The following is a 22754-nucleotide window of genomic DNA, read 5'->3' as shown; positions in this document are numbered from 1 at the left end:
AACGTTCGCAGCACGTCTCTCTCGCCTCAGTGCCATCCCCTGCTGGCAACTCCTAACCACTTAAGACACCTCTGAAGGTCTCTTAAATATCGTGGAGAGTAGAAGTGATTCTTAGACTTAAGAACGTTGATAAAAAGCTTTTATTCTTAAGTTTGAGAGTAGGACTAAATTTCGCAAATTCTCAGGACTTAAGTGTAAAATGGCACTCTAAGAAGCTTGATAAGTACGGCCCCAGGGGCCGTACTTATCAAGCTTCTTAGAATTACTCCTAAGAAGTCTGTTAAGAGTTGACTTAAGAGTAAATAAATTATTCGCTGAAAGCTGCACTTAAAAGTTAGTTATCAAGCGTCTTACTCACACTTTCAGCGAAGTGTAGGACTGAATCTTAAGTGTCACACTCAGAGCTGAATTACGACATTACTATGTGCCGTAAACGGAGTTTTAGGTGATGTCATTTCTGTGTCCATAGAAATGACCAATCACAAAATGGAATCCGTTGTCTAAGAATAAAGAAATATCTTGGAAATATTTAAGTGGACAATGGGAGTGTATATTTTGACAATAAACTACAAAATAATACAAAACAAACTAGTCCCCGCCGGCACTCACGCTACCGCTCCCTCTCTTCTCTCGCCCACACACTCACTGACGTCACTCACCTCACGGCCACACACATACGCTACTGTCATAACATTTTCTTTCCAATTCATTAATTAGGCAACTAATTTGAAACTGGTGTGGGTGGCTCTATATATACTAGCCCACTGCAGACACATGCAGAAATCAACAAGGAATCGAAAAGTATTAAATCTGTGACAAAAATAATATACGCTCTGTCTAAACGATACCGTTTGATCAGCTGCTCGTCGTCAAAAAAAAACAAAAAACATTGTTCCGTTCCCTGAACGTTCGCGCACGTCTCTCTCGCCTCAGTGCCATCCCCTGCTGGCAACTCCTAACCACTTAAGACACCTCTGAAGGTCTCTTAAATATCGTGGAGAGTAGGAGTGATTCTTAGACTTAAGAACGTTGATAAAAAGCTTTTATTCTTAAGTTTGAGAGTAGGACTAAATTTCGCAAATTCTCAGGACTTAAGTGTAAAATGGCACTCTAAGAAGCTTGATAAGTACGGCCCCAGATGCCCAAACCGCCTCACCTAGCTCCTCCACCCAATCAGTAGGAAATAATAACTCAAAGTAGTCAAGGTTTCAATATGTGGAACATAAACCTGCATTAAGAAGAGGACTGTTGGAGATCAAGTTGGTCTCTGGACTGTTAACCTGGGGATTTTGGACAGTTAATATAGCATCTTGACTCCTGATATTACGCTGTCGGAAATATGTAGCTTTATTCCCAAAACACTCTGTAATTCTGGGCCAGGAACCGCCAGATGCTCGGGGTTTTGTCGGCAGATGTGCATGTTGCCATGGTGAAGCAGACAACTCTCGCCTCTGCTTGCTCGCTGAACGGAGCAAAACGCCGCAGGATCTCTTTATCGACACGCCGCTTGACGGTCTGGCCCTGTGGCAGGAAGTCCCCAGCCCTCACTCCGAGGAGCGCGAGCGACATCAACAGTCTTGGAACTTTTCCCACACACCTTCTGCCATGTTTGTTGGGAGGGGGTCCCCGGGTTGACTGCAAACATTTTAGTGTGTGCTGCTTACTCATGACCCTGAATATGATAGAAAATGAATAAATCAAAGATGTACGAGAAGAATATTTTGGCTTCATCCAATGCCCAATGAACCTCCCAGCGTATTCCTAGAGATGAAAGCCATCCCAGAGAGCCTCATTGTTTACTCGTTTGAACGCACAAACACAAAGTGAATTCAAGATGTTGTTTTCAGCGTGTGGCTTTCTCTTGTTTTTGTTACAAACTGTGACCGCCACGAGTCGGTCCGAGGCCGACTGGAAAGAACAGACAGGAAGTAACGCTCCTGTTCCTCGTTCAGCCCTGTGAGCGCAGCAGTTTCACTCGTGTCACTTCCTCTTTCTGCTAAACGCTCACATTTGCAGACATCACCATTTGGGTGACAAAAAAAAGGACACCTTCAGGGACGGTCGACCTAATTTCTTTTGGCCATTATTTGTACCCACGTGAAAGTAAGTTGATAATAGCCACAAAGTTGAGTTGCATCGGTTCAACTTGAACTTGAATCAAAAAAACCCAGATGGAATAAAGAAAACCATGAGAAGGGATTGCAGATGGAGGGACCCCCTTCTAGGCTGCAATGGATGTCAAGTAAATTAGTTGCTAATGTAGTAAATAAAGTGGGAGTCTCGTCTGTGGGAAATCAACAGACAGTCAGGGGGGGAGTATATCTTCTAACAGCCTCAGCCAGTCACCTACGCACAGATGTCTGTAGCTCTGTAGAAGTAGTGATCCATACTGAAATATCAATAGATCTTATGCTCTAATATCAATTATTACATCAAAATATCAATGCTTTAGATTATTTAGATAATGCATATCATTAACAGGTAGACGGTGTAAAGTAACAAAATCATTGAGATCTCGTCTAAATGAAACGTGAATGGGGGGGAACTCTTTTACGGTAGGTATAAGTACGTAATGCGCAAACGTATAAGGGGTTCAGTCATTGAGTCTGCATTTGTTTATCTAAAAAAGTTACAATGAGATAACGCCATCCTTTGTTTCGCTATGTGATTTTAAATTGTTTGAAGATGATTCCCCAAAAGCAGCAGTATCGGTATGGCAGCGAGAATCCTGACGAGACTGCGCAAGCGTGATCATATCACACCCATCCTCAAATCAATCCACTGGCTCCCTATTGCATCCCGGACCCAATTTAAGATTAACCTGCTAACTCACCAATGCATCTACGGTAACGCCCCCTCATACCTCAAGGACCTAGTTTCCCCTCAACCTCCTACCTGCAACCTCCGCTCCTCAAACACTAACCTCCTCAAACCCATCAGGACAAAGTTACAATCTATGGGCCGCCGGGCTTTCTGCTCGACCGCTCCCGAACTCTGGAATGCTCTCCCCGACCATCTTAGAGCACCACAGTCGGTCGACCGTTTTAAGAAGGGACTAAAAACCCACCTTTTTAGCACAGCTTTAATCTAATTTCTCTGCCTTCTTGTTTTAAAATACACTGCGTGATGGACATCTACACCTCCCGCTGCCTCAACAGAGCCAGTGCCATCATCAAGGACAGCACCCACCCTGTCTCTGACCTGTTCCACCTGCTGCCCTCTGGAGTGGTCCAAAGAGTGGTCCAAGGAGTGGTCCAAGGAGTGGTCCAAGGAGTGGTCCAAAGAGTGGTCCAAGGAGTGGTGCAAGGAGGGGTCCAAAGAGTGTTCCATCTCGGGTCTGTGATGCTTAATTTGGTCTTATCTCATCAGTTTAGTGTTCATTTCTGTTCTCGTGCTCCCTTTGTTGTCATGGACAATCACTTGTTGCACCTGCCTGTGGTTTGTGGTCAAGACGTACACCTGCTCCTGATCACTAATCAAAGAGCTATTTAGACCTTCCTCTTTCTCCACCGAGTCTGGCAGTCGTGTGTGTTTGTTTGCTAGCTACACTATTAGCTGATTACTGTTCCTTTAGTGCTGTTTATGTTACCTTCAGCCAGGGCCGTCACTAGGTTTGAAGAACAAGGGGGCTTTGCAGATGGAGAAGATGTCCAATGTTCATCGCTCTGAGAACTACTTTGACAACAAAGACAGGTGAGATATTTGTGTTTGATTCATACGACTGGCAACATTTCAATTGTGCTTTGTTTATGAAGCAGAACTTCACCCAAACGCTGGCTTTATTGTCTTTAGCGAACTCACCGCCGCCACCCTGAGGCCGAGTGACAGCAGCCAAGGCAGTAGCAACAGATGCCAGAACAGTCCATCAGAACAGAAGCAACAGATGCCAGAACAGTCCATCAGAACAGAGGCAACAGATGCCAGAACAGTCCATCAGATCAGAACAGAAGCAACAGATGCCAGAACAGTCCATCAGAACAGAAGCAACAGATGCCAGAACAGTCCATCAGAACAGAAGCAACAGATGCCAGAACAGTCCATCAGAACAGAAGCAACAGATGCCAGAACAGTCCATCAGAACAGAAGCAACAGATGCCAGAACAGTGCATCAGAACAGAAGCAACAGATGCCAGAACAGTCCATCAGAACAAAAGCAACAGATGCCAGAACAGTCCATCAGAACAGAAGCAACAGATGCCAGAACAGTCCATCAGAACCAAAGCAACAGATGCCAGAACAGTCCATCAGAACAGAAGCAACAGATGCCAGAACAGTCCATCAGAACAGAAGCAACAGATGCCAGAACAGTCCATCAGAACAGAAGCAATAGATGCCAGAACAGTCCATCAGAACAGAAGCAACAGATGCCAGAACAGTCCATCAGCAATGAGTCTGACAGGTGAGCAGACTTCATGTTCTACTGCTATTTTTCACACTAGTTTTATTTCTCACATTAATGAAAATTCGGTACAAATCATGTCCCTTGGCGAGTAAATACCAAACTTTTCTTTCTAAAAAGCAGTTTTTCACAATAAAAGTTGAGTCATGATGTTTACAAGACTTGTAAACAATGTACCGTATTTCCTTGAATTGGCGCCGGGAATATAGTATTCGCCTGCCTAGAATTACAGCCGGGTCAAACTCGTTTCGCAAAATAATTAGCGCATGCTTGGCACTTCCGCCGGGTCAAATATGAGTCATTAAATGACTCCCGCCTCCAGGTGGTAGAGGGCGCTAGTGATCCTTCTTGCGACTACCAGCACTGCAGGAGACAGGTACTGCAGAAGAAGACAACAAGCAGCAAGCATGCAGCAATTGTTTGCTTGCACTTTTAACATGGAGGATTACATATCTAAAATAAAACCGTTTTCTAAACTGGACTTTCAATCGAAGCAGGAGGTAATAATTAAAGGAATACCTCCAGAGACTTTTAAAATTGAAGAAAGATGAGAAAGACTGCCTTTGATCAGAAGCAGCTGCACATGGACCCATCTACAAGTAAAGGTAAGATCATAATAACGTTTTTTTTATTAAATGTGTTTTTCATGATAAGGTATGCGCCGGAGTGAGAAGAGGTTTTAAAATAATTAGAGCATGCTTGCTCATTCCGCATGGTTTTGGTAACCGCAGGAGTGAGAAGAGGTTTTAAATTAATTAGCGCCCCTGCGGCTATTCAAGGAAATACGGTAGTTTGTTTCTCTTCTCGTCTGACAACATTTACAACGTCGCCCGCCGACATTCGAAGAAAACATTTTTTTGAGCTAACTTGCTTCGAGACAAATGTTTCTTTAAAGTAACAATTGACTTTTATTTTGAAAAAAAACATTCACTTTAATTTTTTTCATAAATTTTTTAAAATTATGAATTAATTTAATATCAGAATGAATAAGAATTGCGATTCAGATGTCAATCAATGTTTTAGTGCACTCCAAAACCGACAAAGGCTGTAACTGCCGCAAGAAACCTGATTGCCCTCTCAAAGGGGGGGTGCTTACAAACATCAGTCGTTTACCAATCAAAGGTAACACGCAAGGACATTAACACATCTGACACGTATGTAGGATTAACCGAGGGAGAATTCAAAGCCAGATGGAACATTCACAAGGCTTTTTTCAAGAACCAAAGCCTGCGGAACACTACAGAACTCCGCAAACACATTTGGAACCTCTTAGACAATAATGTTGAATATTCAACAACATGGCAAATTCTTGCATTCAGCACACCTTACAACAGTGGTAATAAAAGATGCAACCTGTGCTTAAAAGAGAAACTGTTTATTATATACCGCCCAGACCTGTCATCCCTCAACAAGCGCAGCGAAATTGTATCAGCATGCCGTCACAGACGGAAACACCTCCTAGGTAACACATGAGCCAATCACCACGCCCCTACGCCTGCCTGTACCTACCCGTTCTGTGCCCTATATAAACCATGGTTTGTGAATGCTTCTATGAAAATCTCCTGATGATTGAGGGAACCCCTCATGAAACAGGCCTGTAGAGATGATGTAGTCTTGAGATTTTTTCCGACACATACATATATTGCGCTCTACCACGGTATTGAGCACTATTTTTTGGATAATCTAATTAAGACATATATATATATATATATATATATATAGACGTTAGTTGTTTTTTTACTTTTAACACTAAAATATGTATAGATCAATTGACATAAAGTTAAAACATTTTTAATGTTTTATTCCCTGTTTTTTTATGGCAAAATCACAAAATCTGCAATATTTTCCCCTGAAAAACATTTGTCTAAGTGGAATATTTCATGTGACATCATTGAAGCCTTCAATAAGTCAATAATTCATAGCAACGTATATTTTAATTGATTATTATTTGATGAGCAATGATGGTCTTAAAGGCCTACTGAAATGATTTTTTTTTATTTAAACGGGAATAGCAGATCCATTCTATGTGTCATACTTGATCATTTTGCGATATTGCCATATTTTTGCTGAAAGGATTTAGTAGAGAAAATCGACGATAAAAATTTGTATTTTAAACCACCTCGGATACTATATCCTCTTGAAAATGAGAGTCGAGAACGCGAAATGGACATTCAGTGCCTTTTATCTCCACGACAATACATCGGCGAAATGCTTTAGCTACGAGCTAACGTGATAGCATCGTGCTTTAACTGCATATAGAAACAAAAAAAAATAAACCCCTGACTGGAAGGATGGATAGAAAATCAACAATACTATTAAACCGTGGACATGTAAATACACGGTTAATGCTTTCCAGGCTGGCGAAGGTTAACAATGCTGTGCTAACGACGCCATTGAAGCTAACTTAGCAACTTAGCAACCGGATTGCACAGAGCTATGCTAAAAACCTTAGCTCTCCACCTACGCCAGCCAGCCCTCATCTGCTCATCAACACCCGTGCTCACCTGCGTTCCAGCGATCGGCAGAAGGACGAAGGACTTCACCCGATGCGTTTGGCGGCCCGGAGACGTAGGAAGTCAAGGTGAGGTCGGCGGCTAGCGCGGCTAGCGCGGCTGCTCTCCAACAAAGTCCTCCTGGTTGTGTTGCTGTAGTCCGCTGCTAATACACCGATCCCACCTACAACTGTCTTCTTTGCAGCCTTCATTGTTCATTAAACAAATTGCAAAAGATGTCCGGAATACTGTGGAATTATGAAATGAAAACAGAGCTTTTTGTATAGGATTCTACGGGGTACCATAACTTCCGTTACTCTGACTTCGTCACGCGCATACGTCATCATACCGCGACGTTTCAGCCGGATATTTCCCGGGAAATTTTAAATGTGACTTTATAAGTTAACCCGGCCGTATTGCAATGTTAAGATTTCATCATTGATATATAAACTATCAGACTGCGTGGTCGCTAGTAGTGGCTTTCAGTAGGCCTTTAAAAACAAATTCCCACTAAAATCCTTGGGGGATCCAAAAGTATATATAAGTATTATTTTTTTTCACTCAAATCTCTAGATCAACTTCAGATTCATCCCTCGATTATAAGTTTTGATTTTTTTCCCCTCACTTTCTTTTTTGGCAAACACACCAAATATTCTGTACTGTATTTATTTGACTCTTTCTTTTCTTCTAGTTGATGATTTAGTGTGTGAGTGACTTGAAAAGGAAAGAAGCACAGTCCTGCCTTCGTTGTCTTTTGTCCACACTTTCATTTCATGGGTGAAAACCTGCAGATAATTGTTAAAAAAACACATTTAAAAGTGCATATGGGAATATGATTTCCAAATGATAAAAGCAAAAATAAAAAGCTAATCTTTTGCGCCCAGCTGGCGGGAGCGCCTTGGGGGCGTATTGATTTTGTAGCTTCTCTCATCTGCCATGTTGACAGGAGGCAAACACGTACAGGCCCACTAAATGAGTGCATTTCAATTTGCTTTTAGTGATTCAGCTGTCCATTGTTTACCTGAAGGGAAGGATACTTTACTGGATCACTGGGCTGGAGCTGCATGCGCCCGTCCAATCAATGCTGCTTGCTTTTAATGGGACTTACACAGGTGCACATTGTCTGCCGGGCGCTCTGCGGGGGTGTTTGTAACGCGCCAGACAAGTGCATTTGCAGGACTCTACCCTGCAATTTAGTCCATTTGTAATCAATATGTGGTCAAGCTGACGTTCACGCCTCATCACGTGCACCAAGAAATGTATTTGTCTTTCAAAGGAAGTCTTTTCACGTCTTTCAACTCAGTTATTGCTTCAACTCCTGAATTCATCGGAAAACAGCTTTGTCACATTTTATTACTATTTGTATTCTATTTTCGCATGATAAAAAACAAGAGTCATAATGTATCAATAAAAACATTTTTATTTAATGAGAAAAAATAATTTTAAATACTAACTTTGTATATTAATTCATTTGAAAAATGACAACAAAAATAATAAACACTGTTAAATGTTTAAGTGAACATGAATATTCTTATTTATTTACACATTCATTTTATTACATTTTATTCTATTTTTGCATGGTAAAAAATAAATAAAAATGTAATAAATAAATAAAAAAATAATATATACATAGTCACCTGTAATACTAATAATTAATACTAATATACTTAGTCACCTATAATACTAATGAATACTAATATACTCAGTCACCTATAATACTAAGAATTAATAATAAGATACTTAGTCACCTATAATACTAATGATGAATAATATATACTTAGTCACCTGTAATACTAATAATTATTAATAATATACTTAGTCACCTATAATACTAACAATTAATAAGATACTTGGTCACCTATAATACTAAGAATTAATAATATATACTTGGTCACCTATAATACTAATAATGAATAATTTATACTTAGTCACCTGTAATACTAATAATTATTAATAATATACTTAGTCACCTATAATAATAACATTTAATAATAAGATACTTAGTCACCTATAATACTAATAATGAATAATAATATACTTAATCACCTATAATACTAATGAATAATAATAATATACTTAGTCACCTGTAATTCTAATAATTAATACTAATATACTTAGTCACCTAAAATACTTATAATTAATAATATATACTTAGTCACCTATAATACTAATAATGAATAATAATACACTTAGTCACCTATAATACTAATAATGAATAATAATATACTTAGTCACCTATAATACTAAGAATTAATAATAATATACTTAGTCACCTATAATACTAATAATGAATAATATATACTTAGTCACCTGTAATACTAATAATTATTAATAATATACTTAGTCACCTATAATACTAAGAATTAATAATAAGATACTTAGTCACCTATAATACTAATAATGAATAATAATATACTTAGTCACCTATAATACTAATAATGAATAATAATACACTTAGTCACCTATAATACTAATAATTAATAATATATACTTAGTCACCTATAATACTAATAATGAATAATAATACACTTAGTCACCTATAATACTTATAATTAATAATATATACTTAGTCACCTATAATACTAATAATGAATAATAATACACTTAGTCACCTATAATACTAATAATGAATAATAATATACTTAGTCACCTATAATACTAAGAATTAATAATAATATACTTAGTCACCTATAATACTAATAATGAATAATATATACTTAGTCACCTATAATACTAATAATGAATAATATATACTTAGTCACCTGTAATACTAATAATTATTAATAATATACTTAGTCACCTATAATACTAAGAATTAATAATTAGATACTTAGTCACCTATAATACTAATAATGAATAATAATATACTTAGTCACCTATAATACTAATAATGAATAATAATACACTTAGTCACCTATAATACTAATAATTAATAATATATACTTAGTCACCTATAATACTAATAATGAATAATAATACACTTAGTCACCTATAATACTTATAATTAATAATATATACTTAGTCACCTATAATACTAATAATGAATAATAATACACTTAGTCTCCTATAATACTAATAATGAATAATAATATACTTAGTCACCTATAATACTAAGAATTAATAATAATGTACTTAGTCACCTATAATACTAATAATGAATAATATATACTTAGTCACCTATTATACTAATAATGAATAATATATACTTAGTCACCTGTAATACTAATAATTATTAATAATATACTTAGTCACCTATAATACTAAGAATTAATAATAAGATACTTAGTCACCTATAATACTAATAATGAATAATAATATACTTAGTCACCTATAATACTAATAATGAATAATAATACACTTAGTCACCTATAATACTAATAATTAATAATATATACTTAGTCACCTATAATACTAATAATGAATAATAATACACTTAGTCACCTATAATACTAATCATTAATAATATATACTTAGTCACCTATAATACTAATAATGAATAATAATACACTTAGCCACCTATAATACTAAGAATGAATAATAATATACTTAGTCACCTTTAATACTAATAATGAATAATAATATACTTAGTCACCTTTAATACTAATAATGAATAATAATACACTTAGTCACCTATAATACTAAGAATTAATAATAATAATAATAATAATAATATTATTAATATTTCCATTAAAACTGGGCAATTCCCAGATGGATGGAAAACTGCACAGGTAATACCACTTTTAAAATCTGGTGATGCTGGAATGACATCTAACTATAGACCTATCAGCCTTCTTCCAGTTTCATCTAAAGTCCTGGAGAAGATTGTTACGGAACAACTAATGCACCACCTTGAGACAAATCACTATTTGACTCCCCTACAATTCGGATTCAGACGTAACCATTCTACAGAATCTGCCACTTGTTTTTTAACTGAAAGGATCAAACATTCTCTTGACAAAGGACAGGTGGTTGGTGCAGTATTTATAGACTTAAAAAAAGCATTTGATACAGTCAATCATGACATTTTAATTTCAAAACTAACTAATTTCAATTTATCCAAACAGTCATTGTCCTGGTTTGAGTCATATCTAAAGGGCCGTGAACAATGTGTCACCATTAATAATGTGAGATCTTTCTTCCGCAAAATAGAAACAGGGATACCTCAGGGTAGTGTCTTGGGACATATACTATTCAGTCTATACATCAATGACCTACCAGATGTATGCACAGATATAGATTTACAGATGTATGCGGATGACACAGTGGTATATACATCAGGTAAGACCTGGGGCCGTACTTATCAAGCTTCTTAGAGTGCCATTTTACACTTAAGTCCTGAGAATTTGCGAAATTTAGTCCTACTCTCAAACTTAAGAATAAAAGCTTTTTATTAACGTTCTTAAGTCTAAGTATCACTCCTACTCTCCACGATATTTAAGAGACCTTCAGAGGTGTCTTAAGTGGTTAGGAGTTGCCAGCAGGGGATGGCACTGAGGCGAGAGAGACGTGCGCGAGCGTTCAGGGAGCGGAACGATGTCCTGGATTTGTTTGATGACGAGCAGCTGATCAAACGGTATCGTTTAGACAGAGCGGGTATTATTTTTGTCACAGATTTAATACTTTTCGATTCCTTGTTGATTTCTGCATGTGGCTGCAGTGGGCTAGTATATATAGAGCCACCCACACCAGTTTCAAATTAGTTGCCTAATTAAGGAATTGGAAAGAAAATTTTATGAGAGTAGCGTATGTGTGTGGCCGTGAGGTGAGTGACGTCAGTGAGTGTGTGGGCGAGAGAAGAGAGGGAGTGCCGGCGGGGACTAGTTTGTTTTGTATTATTTTGTAGTTTATTGTCAAAATATACACTCCCATTGTCCACTTAAATATTTCCAAGATATTTCTTTATTCTTAGACAACGGATTCCCTTCCGTGATTGGTCATTTCTATGGACACAGAAATGACGTCACCTAAAATTCCGTTTACGGCACATAGTAATGTCGTAATTCAGCTCTGAGTCTGACACTTAAGATTCAGTCCTACACTTCGCTGAAAGTGTGAGTAAGACGCTTGATAACTAACTTTTAAGTGCAGCTTTCAGCGAAGAATTTATTTACTCTTAAGTCAACTCTTAGCAGACTTCTTAGGAGTCAATCAATCAATGTTTATTTATATAGCCCTAAATCACAAGTGTCTCAAAGGGCTGTACAAGCCACAACGACATCCTCGGTACAGAGCCCACATACGGGCAAGGAAAAACTCACCCCAGTGGGACGTCGGTGAATGACTATGAGAAACCTTGGAGAGGACCGCATATGTGGGTAACCCCCTCCCCCCTCTAGGGGAGACCGAAAGCAACGGATGTCGAGTGGGTCTGACATAACATTGTGAAAGTCCAGTCCACAGTGGATCCAACACATCAGCGGGAGTCCAGTCCACAGCGGGGCCAACAGGAAACCATCCCGAGCGGAGACGGGTCAGCAGCGCAGAGATGTCCCCAACCGATGCACAGGCTAGTGGTCCACCCGGGGTCCAGACTCTGGACAGCCAGCACTTCATCCATGGCCACCGGACCTATGCAACTCCCCCTCGCAAGGGACAGGGGAGAAGAGGAGAGAAGAAAAGAAACGGCAGATCAACTGGTCTAAAAAAGGGGTGTCTATTTAAAGGCTAGATTATACAAATGAGTTTTAAGATGGGACTTAAATGCTTCTACTGAGGTAGCATCTCTAACTGTTACCGGGAGGGCATTCCAGAGTACTGGAGCCCGCATAGAAAACGCTCTATAGCCCGCAGACTTTTTTTTGGCTCTGGGAATCACTAATAAGCCGGAGTTCTTTGAACGCAGATTTCTTGTCGGGACATATGGTACAATACAATCGGCGAGATAGGCTGGAGCTAAACCGTGTAATATTTTATACGTAAGTAGTAAAACCTTAAAGTCGCATCTTAAGTGCACAGGAAGCCAGTGCAGGTGAGCCAGTATAGGCGTAATATGATCAAACTTTCTTGTTTTTGTCAAAAGTAATTCTAAGAAGCCTGATAAGTACGGCCCCTGTACTCTAGATGCGGAGAAGTTAAATGCTCAATTAGACAAAATAGCATCTTGGCTGGAGTCATCCTGTTTAACCCTAAACACTAAAAAGACTAACTCTGTCTGCTTCTCCATAAAAAAGCTACCTCAAACAAACCTGAATATAAAAATTAATGAGGAGGTCATTGAACAAGTACCTGAAGTCAAATATTTGGGCATAATCATAGACTATCAGCTGAATTTTAAAAGTCACATTAAGAAAATGTGTAAAACCCTGAAGGCAAACCTAGGCTGTTTTAAGATTATAAGACACTGCTTAACTCTTAGCTGTGCTTTTACTTTTATGAATGCAATGATTCTTTCACACATATCTTATGGCTTAACCACATGGTCCCAGGCACACCAGTCATCAATCAAGACCATTGAGTGTCTTTATAACCGCACCTTGAAAGTTCTAGACAAGAAGAGTATACGATATCATCATTGCCAAATTTTAACCAAGTACAATATTTTAAGTTTTACCAATTTTATTTTGTTACACACAGTCAAACTGGTTTTTAAATGCTTGTATAACTCTGCTCCCCAATTGCTGTGCAAGGCAATTACAAGACTGCAAAGTGGTACCAGATCTACCACCCGAGCAGCGTCAAAAGGCAACTGTTGTGTTCCATTCCGTAGAACATCTTTTGCCCAGACTGCCTTTTCAATAAAAGGACCACAACTATGGAACTCTTTACCGGACACTTTGAAAAGTATACCTGCACTTGTCACTTTCAAAAAACAAACACAATTATGGCTAGTTGAGCAACAATCGTGTTCCCATGTTTAGTTTTTACTCATTTTTACTAATTGGTTTTTATCTAGTCTGCACTTTGTCTGTGTTATTATTATTATTATTGGCTTTTATCTAGTTTGCACTTTGTCTGTGTTATTACTATTATCATTATTATCAACTCATTCTATTTTTTATTTTCCTATTTTAATGATGTTGGATCTGTGTTGTTGTTGTTGTTGGGGACAAGTGTTGTAAATTAGCTTTGGCCACAAACACTGTGATGCATGCATCGGATAACTGTTTCAGATGTCTATGTTATTGTATCTGTCCCTATTTCAAATAAACCTCTATAATATAATAATAATATACTTAGTCACCTTTTTTTATTTTTTATTTTTTATTTATTTATTTATTTATTTATTTATTTATTTATTTATTTATTTATTTATTTATTTATTTATTTATTTATTTTTTATTTTATTTTTATTTTTTAATTGTTTTTTTTATTTATTTATTTTTTATTTTTATTTATTTTTTTATTTTTATTTTTATTTTTTTTATTTTATTTTATTGTATTTATTATTTTATTTTTTTTATTTTTTATTTTTTACTTAGTCACCTTTAATACTAATAATGAATAATAATAAATTTAGTCACCTTAAATACTAATAATGAATAATAATATACTTAGTCACCTACAATACTAATAATTAATAATAATATACTTAGTCACCTACAATACTAATAATTAATAATAATATGCTTAGTCACCTATAATACTAATAATTAATAATAATATGCTTAGTCACCTATAATACTAATAATTAATAAAATATAGTTAGTCACCTATAATACTAATAATTAATAATATATCAGTTTTTAGCTTTTTTTTTTTTTTTAATAAAAAAGACCATGTGGCCCCGCATACTTTGACTTGTTAGTGCGTGGCCCTTGGTGGAAAAGGTGTGGACTCCCTCAACTAAGGTATGGATATGTGGATGTGAGAATGTACATGAGAGGTAAAGTATCCATTTTGATTGATTGAGACTTTTATTAGTAGGTTGCACAGTGAAGTACATATTCCGTACAATTGACCACTAAATGGTAACACCCAAATACGTTTTTCAACTTGTTAAATTGATTCATGATACAGATATATACTATCATATATACTATCATCATAATACAGTCATCACACAAGATAATCACATTGAATTATTTACATTATTTACAATCAGGGGGGGGGTAGGATATGGACATCAAGTAGTGGACATAGAGAGAGAGAGAGAGAGAGAGAGAGAGAGAGAGCAGAAGGCATGAGAAAAAGTATCTGCTTTTGATTGTTTACATTTGATTATTAGCAATCCGGGGAGGGTGTTAGTTTAGGGTTGTAACTGCCTGGAGGTGAACTTTTTTTGCGCTTTTGAAGGAGGATAGAGATGCCCTTTCTTTTACACCTGTTGGGAGCGCATTCCACATTGATGTGGCATAGGAAGAGAATGAGTTAAGACCTTTGTTAGTTCGGAATCTGGGTTTAACGTGGTTAGTGGAGCTCCCCCTGGTGTTGTGGTTATGGCGGTCATTTACGTTAAGGAAGTAGTTTGACATGTACTTCGGTATCAGGGAGGTGTAGCGGATTTTATAGACTAGGCTCAGTGCAAGTTGTTTAACTCTGTCCTCCACCTTGAGCCAGCCCACTTTGTAGAAGTGGGTAGGAGTGAGGTGGGATCTGGGGTGGAGGTCTAGAAGTAACCTGACTAGCTTGTTCTGAGATGTTTGGAGTTTAGATTTGAGGGTTTTGGAGGTGCTAGGGTACCAGGAGGTGCATGCGTAATCGAAAAAGGGTTGAACATATGTGGATGTGAGAATGTACATGAGAGGTATCTGCTATCTGGTATGGGTATTCCAGTATCGACCCGCACATACTTATTGACGTCTTAGTAGATCAGGCCCTCGGTGGAGTCATGTGACTTGACAGATGTCACATGACGCTTTTGTTTGACTTCAGAAACGTAATTTGAGAGTTTCTAGTCTCTGACACCACATGTCTGCTGTTGCTAGTCTCCGACACGACATGTCTGCTGTTGCTAGTCTCTGACACCACATGTCTGCTGTTGCTAGTCTCTGACACCACATGTCTGCTGTTGCTAGTCTCTGACACCACATGTCTGCTGTTGCTAGTCTCTGACACCACATGTCTGCTGTTGCTAGTCTCTGACACCACATGTCTGCTGTTGCTAGTCTCTGACACCACATGTCTGCTGTTGCTAGTCTCTGACACTACACGTCTGCTGTTGCTAGTCTCTGACACCACATGTCTGCTGTTGCTAGTCTCTGACACCACATGTCTGCTGTTGCTAGTCTCCGACACCACATGTCTGCTGTTGCTAGTCTCTGACACCACATGTCTGCTGTTGCTAGTCTCTGACACCACATGTCTGCTGTTGCTAGTCTCTGACACCACATGTCTGCTGTTGCTAGTCTCTGACACGACATGTCTGCTGTTGCTAGTCTCTGACACCACATGTCTGCTGTTGCTAGTCTCTGACACCACATGTCTGCTGTTGCTAGTCTCTGACACCACATGTCTGCTGTTGCTAGCCTCTGACACCACATGTCTGCTGTTGCTAGTCTCTGACACGACATGTCTGCTGTTGCTAGTCTCTGACACCACATGTCTGCTGTTGCTAGTCTCTGACACCACATGTCTGCTGTTGCTAGTCTCTGACACCACATGTCTGCTATTGCTAGTCTCTGACACCACATGTCTGCTGTTGCTAGTCTCTGACACCACATGTCTGCTGTTGCTAGTCTCTGACACCACATGTCTGCTGTTGCTAGTCTCTGACACCACATGTCTGCTGTTGCTAGTCTCTGACACCACATGTCTGCTGTTGCTAGTCTCTGACACCACATGTCTGCTGTTGCTAGTCTCTGACACCACATGTCTGCTGTGGCTAGTCTCTGACACCACATGTCTGCTGTTGCTAGTCTCTGACACCACATGTCTTCTGTTGCTAGTCTCTGACACCACATGTCTGCTGTTGCTAGTCTCTGACACCACATGTCTGCTTTTGCTAGTCTCTGACACCACATGTCTGCTGTTGCTAGTCTCTGACACCACATGTCTGCTGTTGCTAGTCTCTGACACCACATGTCTGCTATTGCTAGTCTCTGACACCACATGTCTGCTGTTGCTAGTCTCTGACACCACATGTCTGCTATTGCTAGTCTCTGACACGACATGTCTGCTGTTGCTAGTCTCTGACACCACATGTCTGCTGTTGCTAGTCTCTGACACCACATGTCTGCTTTTGCTAGTCTCTGACACGACATGTCTGCTGTTGCTAGTCTCTGACACGACATGTCTGCTGTTGCTAGTCTCTGACACCACATGTCTGCTGTTGCTAGTCTCTGACACCACATGTCTGCTGTTGCTAGTCTCTGACACCACATGTCTGCTGTTGCTAGTCTCTGACACCACATGTCTGCTGTTGCTAGTCTCTGACACCACATGTCTGCTGTTGCTAGTCTCTGACACCACATGTCTGCTATTGCTAGTCTCTGACACGACATGTCTGCTGTTGCTAGTCTCTCACACGACGTGTCTGCTGTTGCTAGTCTCTGACACCACATGTCTGCTGTTGCTAGTCTCTGACACTACACGTCTGCTGTTGCTAGTCTCTGACACCACATGTCTGCTGTTGCTAGTCTCTGACACCACATGTCTGCTGTTGCTAGTCTCCGACACCACATGTCTGCTGTTGCTAGTCTCTGACACCACATGTCTGCTGTTGCTAGTCTCTGACACCACATGTCTGCTGTTGCTAGTCTCTGACACCACATGTCTGCTGTTGCTAGTCTCTGACACGACATGTCTGCTGTTGCTAGTCTCTGACACCACATGTCTGCTGTTGCTAGTCTCTGACACCACATGTCTGCTGTTGCTAGTCTCTGACACCACATGTCTGCTGTTGCTAGCCTCTGACACCACATGTCTGCTGTTGCTAGTCTCTGACACGACATGTCTGCTGTTGCTAGTCTCTGACACCACATGTCTGCTGTTGCTAGTCTCTGACACCACATGTCTGCTGTTGCTAGTCTCTGACACCACATGTCTGCTATTGCTAGTCTCTGACACCACATGTCTGCTGTTGCTAGTCTCTGACACCACATGTCTGCTGTTGCTAGTCTCTGACACCACATGTCTGCTGTTGCTAGTCTCTGACACCACATGTCTGCTGTTGCTAGTCTCTGACACCACATGTCTGCTGTTGCTAGTCTCTGACACCACATGTCTGCTGTTGCTAGTCTCTGACACCACATGTCTGCTGTGGCTAGTCTCTGACACCACATGTCTGCTGTTGCTAGTCTCTGACACCACATGTCTTCTGTTGCTAGTCTCTGACACCACATGTCTGCTGTTGCTAGTCTCTGACACCACATGTCTGCTTTTGCTAGTCTCTGACACCACATGTCTGCTGTTGCTAGTCTCTGACACCACATGTCTGCTGTTGCTAGTCTCTGACACCACATGTCTGCTATTGCTAGTCTCTGACACCACATGTCTGCTGTTGCTAGTCTCTGACACCACATGTCTGCTATTGCTAGTCTCTGACACGACATGTCTGCTGTTGCTAGTCTCTGACACCACATGTCTGCTGTTGCTAGTCTCTGACACCACATGTCTGCTTTTGCTAGTCTCTGACACGACATGTCTGCTGTTGCTAGTCTCTGACACGACATGTCTGCTGTTGCTAGTCTCTGACACCACATGTCTGCTGTTGCTAGTCTCTGACACCACATGTCTGCTGTTGCTAGTCTCTGACACCACATGTCTGCTGTTGCTAGTCTCTGACACCACATGTCTGCTGTTGCTAGTCTCTGACACCACATGTCTGCTGTTGCTAGTCTCTGACACCACATGTCTGCTATTGCTAGTCTCTGACACGACATGTCTGCTGTTGCTAGTCTCTCACACGACGTGTCTGCTGTTGCTAGTCTCTGACACCACGTGTCTGCTGTTGCTAGTCTCTGACACCACGTGTCTGCTGTTGCTAGTCTCTGACACGACATGTCTGCTGTTGCTAGTCTCTGACACCACATGTCTGCTGTTGCTAGTCTCTGACACGACGTGTCTGCTGTTGCTAGTCTCTGACACCACATGTCTGCTGTTGCTAGTCTCTGACACCACATGTCTGCTGTTGCTAGTCTCTGACACGACGTGTCTGCTGTTGCTAGTCTCTGACACCACATGTCTGCTGTTGCTAGTCTCTGACACGACGTGTCTGCTGTTGCTAGTCTCTGACACTACATGTCTGCTGTTGCTAGTCTCTGACACGACGTGTCTGCTGTTGCTAGTCTCTGACACCACGTGTCTGCTGTTGCTAGTCTCTGACACAACATGTCTGCTGTTGCTAGTCTCTGACACCACATGTCTGCTGTTGCTAGTCTCTGACACCACATGTCTGCTGTTGCTAGTCTCTGACACCACATGTCTGCTGTTGCTAGTCTCTGACACCACATGTCTGCTATTGCTAGTCTCTGACACCACATGTCTGCTGTTGCTAGTCTCTGACACCACATGTCTGCTGTTGCTAGTCTCTGACACCACATGTCTGCTGTTGCTAGTCTCTGACATGACATGTCTGCTGTTGCTAGTCTCTGACACCACATGTCTGCTGTTGCTAGTCTCTGACACCACATGTCTGCTGTTGCTAGTCTCTGACACCACATGTCTGCTGTTGCTAGTCTCTGACACCACATGTCTGCTGTTGCTAGTCTCTGACACCACATGTCTGCTGTTGCTAGTCTCTGACACCACATGTCTGCTGTTGCTAGTCTCTGACACCACATGTCTGCTGTTGCTAGTCTCTGACACCACATGTCTGCTGTTGCTAGTCTCTGACACCACATGTCTGCTGTTGCTAGTCTCTGACACCACATGTCTGCTGTTGCTAGTCTCTGACACCACATGTCTGCTGTTGCTAGTCTCTGACACCACATGTCTGCTGTTGCTAGCCTCTGACACCACATGTCTGCTGTTGCTAGTCTCTGACACCACATGTCTGCTGTTGCTAGTCTCTGACACCACATGTCTGCTGTTGCTAGTCTCTGACACCACATGTCTGCTGTTGCTAGTCTCTGACACGACATGTCTGCTGTTGCTAGTCTCTGACACCACATGTCTGCTGTTGCTAGTCTCTGACACCACATGTCTGCTGTTGCTAGTCTCTGACACCACATGTCTGCTGTTGCTAGTCTCTGACACCACATGTCTGCTGTTGCTAGTCTCTGACACCACATGTCTGCTGTTGCTAGTCTCTGACACCACACGTCTGCTGTTGCTAGTCTCTGACACCACATGTCTGCTGTTGCTAGTCTCTGACACCACATGTCTGCTGTTGCTAGTCTCTGACACCACATGTCTGCTGTTGCTAGTCTCTGACACCACATGTCTGCTGTTGCTAGTCTCTGACACCACATGTCTGCTGTTGCTAGTCTCTGACACCACATGTCTGCTGTTGCTAGTCTCTGACACGACACGTCTGCTGTTGCTAGTCTCTGACACCACATGTCTGCTGTTGCTAGTCTCTGACACCACATGTCTGCTGTTGCTAGTCTCTGACACCACATGTCTGCTGTTGCTAGTCTCCGACACCACATGTCTGCTGTGCGTGGAGAACAGGAAGTGGACGAGCGGGGGCTTTTTCTGCACCGCACGTTGTGACACCTCCACAGGAAGTGGCGTCTAAAGTGAAAACAACGCCTGGCTGAAAAGAGCATTTGGAGAGCGATCTGACGCTCGCGGACACGCTCGTGTTGGCTCGTGTTTCCTCAATTCTACTGAAGGAGGAAGCGCCTTTGAGAAGGCCGGAGGAGAAGGAAGTCACCATGAAGGCCGACAGCAGCAGGTTGGTGTGACAAACACTTTCTTCTTCACGCACACCTGCACACCTACTCCTGCTCTGCTCTGGTCTGGTCTGGTCTGGCTTCTCTGCTCTGGTCTGCGTTCTCTGCTCTGGTTTGGCTTCTCTGGTCTGGTTTGGGTTCTCTGCTCTTGTTTGGCTTCTCTGGTCTGGTTTGGCTTCTCTGCTCTGGTTTGGCTTCTCTGCTCTGGTTTGGCTTCTCTGGTCTGGTTTGGCTTCTCTGGTCTGGTCTGGCTTCTCTGCTCTGGTCTGGGTTCTCTGCTCTGGTTTGGCTTCTCTGCTCTGGTCTGGGTTCTCTGCTCTGGTTTGGCTTCTCTGGTCTGGTCTGGGTTCTCTGCTCTGGTTTAGCTTCTCTGGTCTGGTTTGGCTTCTCTGCTCTGGTTTGGCTTCTCTGCTCTGGTTTGGCTTCTCTGGTCTGGTTTGGCTTCTCTGCTCTGGTTTGGGTTCTTGTGCGCCGTGCCGTGAAAGTAGGGCCAGCTGGGAGGTGGACTCAGGTGTGCACATGTGACGTGTCTTTGGACTTTCTTGGAAACACCTGGAAGTGTGTCAGGGAGGAGTCCTTCACATGGCAGGCCTGGTCCAGCACCTTGTTCTGGGGGCCACATGTCCAGGAAGGTAAGGACTTCTTCCCTCTCTCTGAGTCTTATTTGGTGTATTACCCTAGGCCAGCGTCCTCCACAGTGGACATTTGGTCACTTTTTAAGGACCTCCATCAAAGGCTAGTTTTGTTTTTTTTAACTGAACTCAAAATCCAAACCCTGGAAGAGAGGACCTAGGACTGAACCCTGTGGAACACCAGGAGTCTAGTTGAAGACAGTGGTTTATATTTCTACACTGATGCCATGGACATAAACACACAATAGTCTTCTACTAAGTGGAAGTGAATTGTATACAAAGCAATAATATCCCAAATAATAAGATTTATTCATTAAAATGTACTGAATTGTTCAGAAAAAGTCTGTTTTTTTGTCCAAAATGTCCAACAGTCAGAAAGTCAGAAAAATGATGAATTCATGAAGGTCAGGTGATTCATTTTGATCCATTTCAGTTCTAAATAACAATATATCAATAATAAATAGCAGTGTTTATCTGTAAATAACAATATATCAATAATAAATGTCAGTGTTTTTCTGTAAATAACAATATATCAATAATACATGTCAGTGTTTATCTGTAAATAACAATATATCAATAATAATTGTCAGTGTTTATCTGTAAATAACAATATATCAATAATACATGTCAGTGTTTATCTGTAAATAACAATATATCAATAATAAATGTCCGTGTTTATCTGTAAATAACAATATATCAATAATAAATGTCCGTGTTTATCTGTAAATAACAATATATCAATAATAAATGTCAGTGTTTTTCTGTGAATAACAATATATCAATAATACATGTCAGTGTTTATCTGTAAATAACAATATATCAATAGTAATTGTCCGTGTTTATCTGTAAATAACAATATATCAATAATACATGTCAGTGTTTATCTGTAAATAACAATATATCAATAATAAATGTCAGTGTTTATCTGTAAATAACAATATATCAATAATAATTGTCAGTGTTTATCTGTAAATAACAATATATCAATAATACATGTCAGTGTTTATCTGTAAATAACAATATATCAATAATACATGTCAGTGTTTATCTGTAAATAACAATATATCAATAATACATGTCAGTGTTTATATGTATATAACAATATATGAATAATAAACGTCAGTGTTTATCTGTAAATAACAATATATCAATAATAAATGTCAGTGTTTTTCTGTAAATAATATATCAATAATACATGTCAGTGTTTATCTGTAAATAACAATATATCAATAATAATTGTCAGTGTTTATCTGTAAATAACAATATATCAATAATAAATGTCAGTGTTTATCTGTAAATAACAATATATCAATAATACATGTCAGTGTTTATATGTATATAACAATATATAAATAATAAATGTCAGTGTTTATCTGTAAATAACAATATATGAATAATAAATGTCAGTGTTTATCTGTAAATAACAATATATCAATAATACATGTCAGTGTTTATATGTATATAACAATATATGAATAATAAATGTCAGTGTTTATCTGTAAATAACAATATATCA

At 39.8% G+C, this 22754-nt stretch overlaps 2 protein-coding genes across 3 annotated transcripts in view; both read left to right on the top strand.

Moving 5' to 3' along the window:
• The first annotated feature begins 3597 nt into the window (after positions 1-3597).
• On the top strand, positions 3598-20583 carry LOC133649599 (adenylate cyclase, terminal-differentiation specific-like). 2 transcript variants are annotated; one of them, XR_009826092.1, is made up of 3 exons: positions 3598-3693; positions 3793-4399; positions 20346-20583. XR_009826092.1 is itself a non-coding variant. In XM_062046209.1 (2 exons), exons 1-2 carry the CDS (start codon positions 3638-3640, stop codon positions 4328-4330), a joined length of 594 nt encoding a protein of 197 aa, XP_061902193.1. In that variant the 5' UTR covers positions 3598-3637; the 3' UTR covers positions 4331-4514. The 2 variants fall into 2 exon arrangements, 1 of the variants encoding a protein (XP_061902193.1); XM_062046209.1 differs by lacking the exon at positions 20346-20583 and having other exon boundaries at positions 3793-4514.
• Positions 4387-22754, top strand: part of rgs18 (regulator of G protein signaling 18) — a 49782-nt gene continuing 31414 nt past the window's right edge. The window contains exons 1-3 of the mRNA XM_062046127.1: positions 4387-4399; positions 20346-20417; positions 20476-20608. Coding sequence (XP_061902111.1) covers positions 4387-4399; positions 20346-20417; positions 20476-20608 — 218 coding nt within the window. The remainder of the gene's footprint in view (positions 4400-20345; positions 20418-20475; positions 20609-22754) is intronic.

The sequence above is a fragment of the Entelurus aequoreus genome, linkage group LG05 (assembly GCF_033978785.1).
Source record: "Entelurus aequoreus isolate RoL-2023_Sb linkage group LG05, RoL_Eaeq_v1.1, whole genome shotgun sequence".
NCBI lineage: Eukaryota > Metazoa > Chordata > Actinopteri > Syngnathiformes > Syngnathidae > Entelurus > Entelurus aequoreus.
This window is presented reverse-complemented; position numbering and strand designations above follow the sequence as displayed.

Coding starts and splice junctions, on each gene's coding strand:
- LOC133649599 (XM_062046209.1), top strand. CDS start 3,638: ATGGAGAAGATGTCCAATGTTCATCGCTCTGAGAACTACTTTGACAAC. Junction 3,694..3,792: donor TACTTTGACAACAAAGACAG/GTGAGATATTTG, acceptor TATTGTCTTTAG/CGAACTCACCGCCGCCACCC.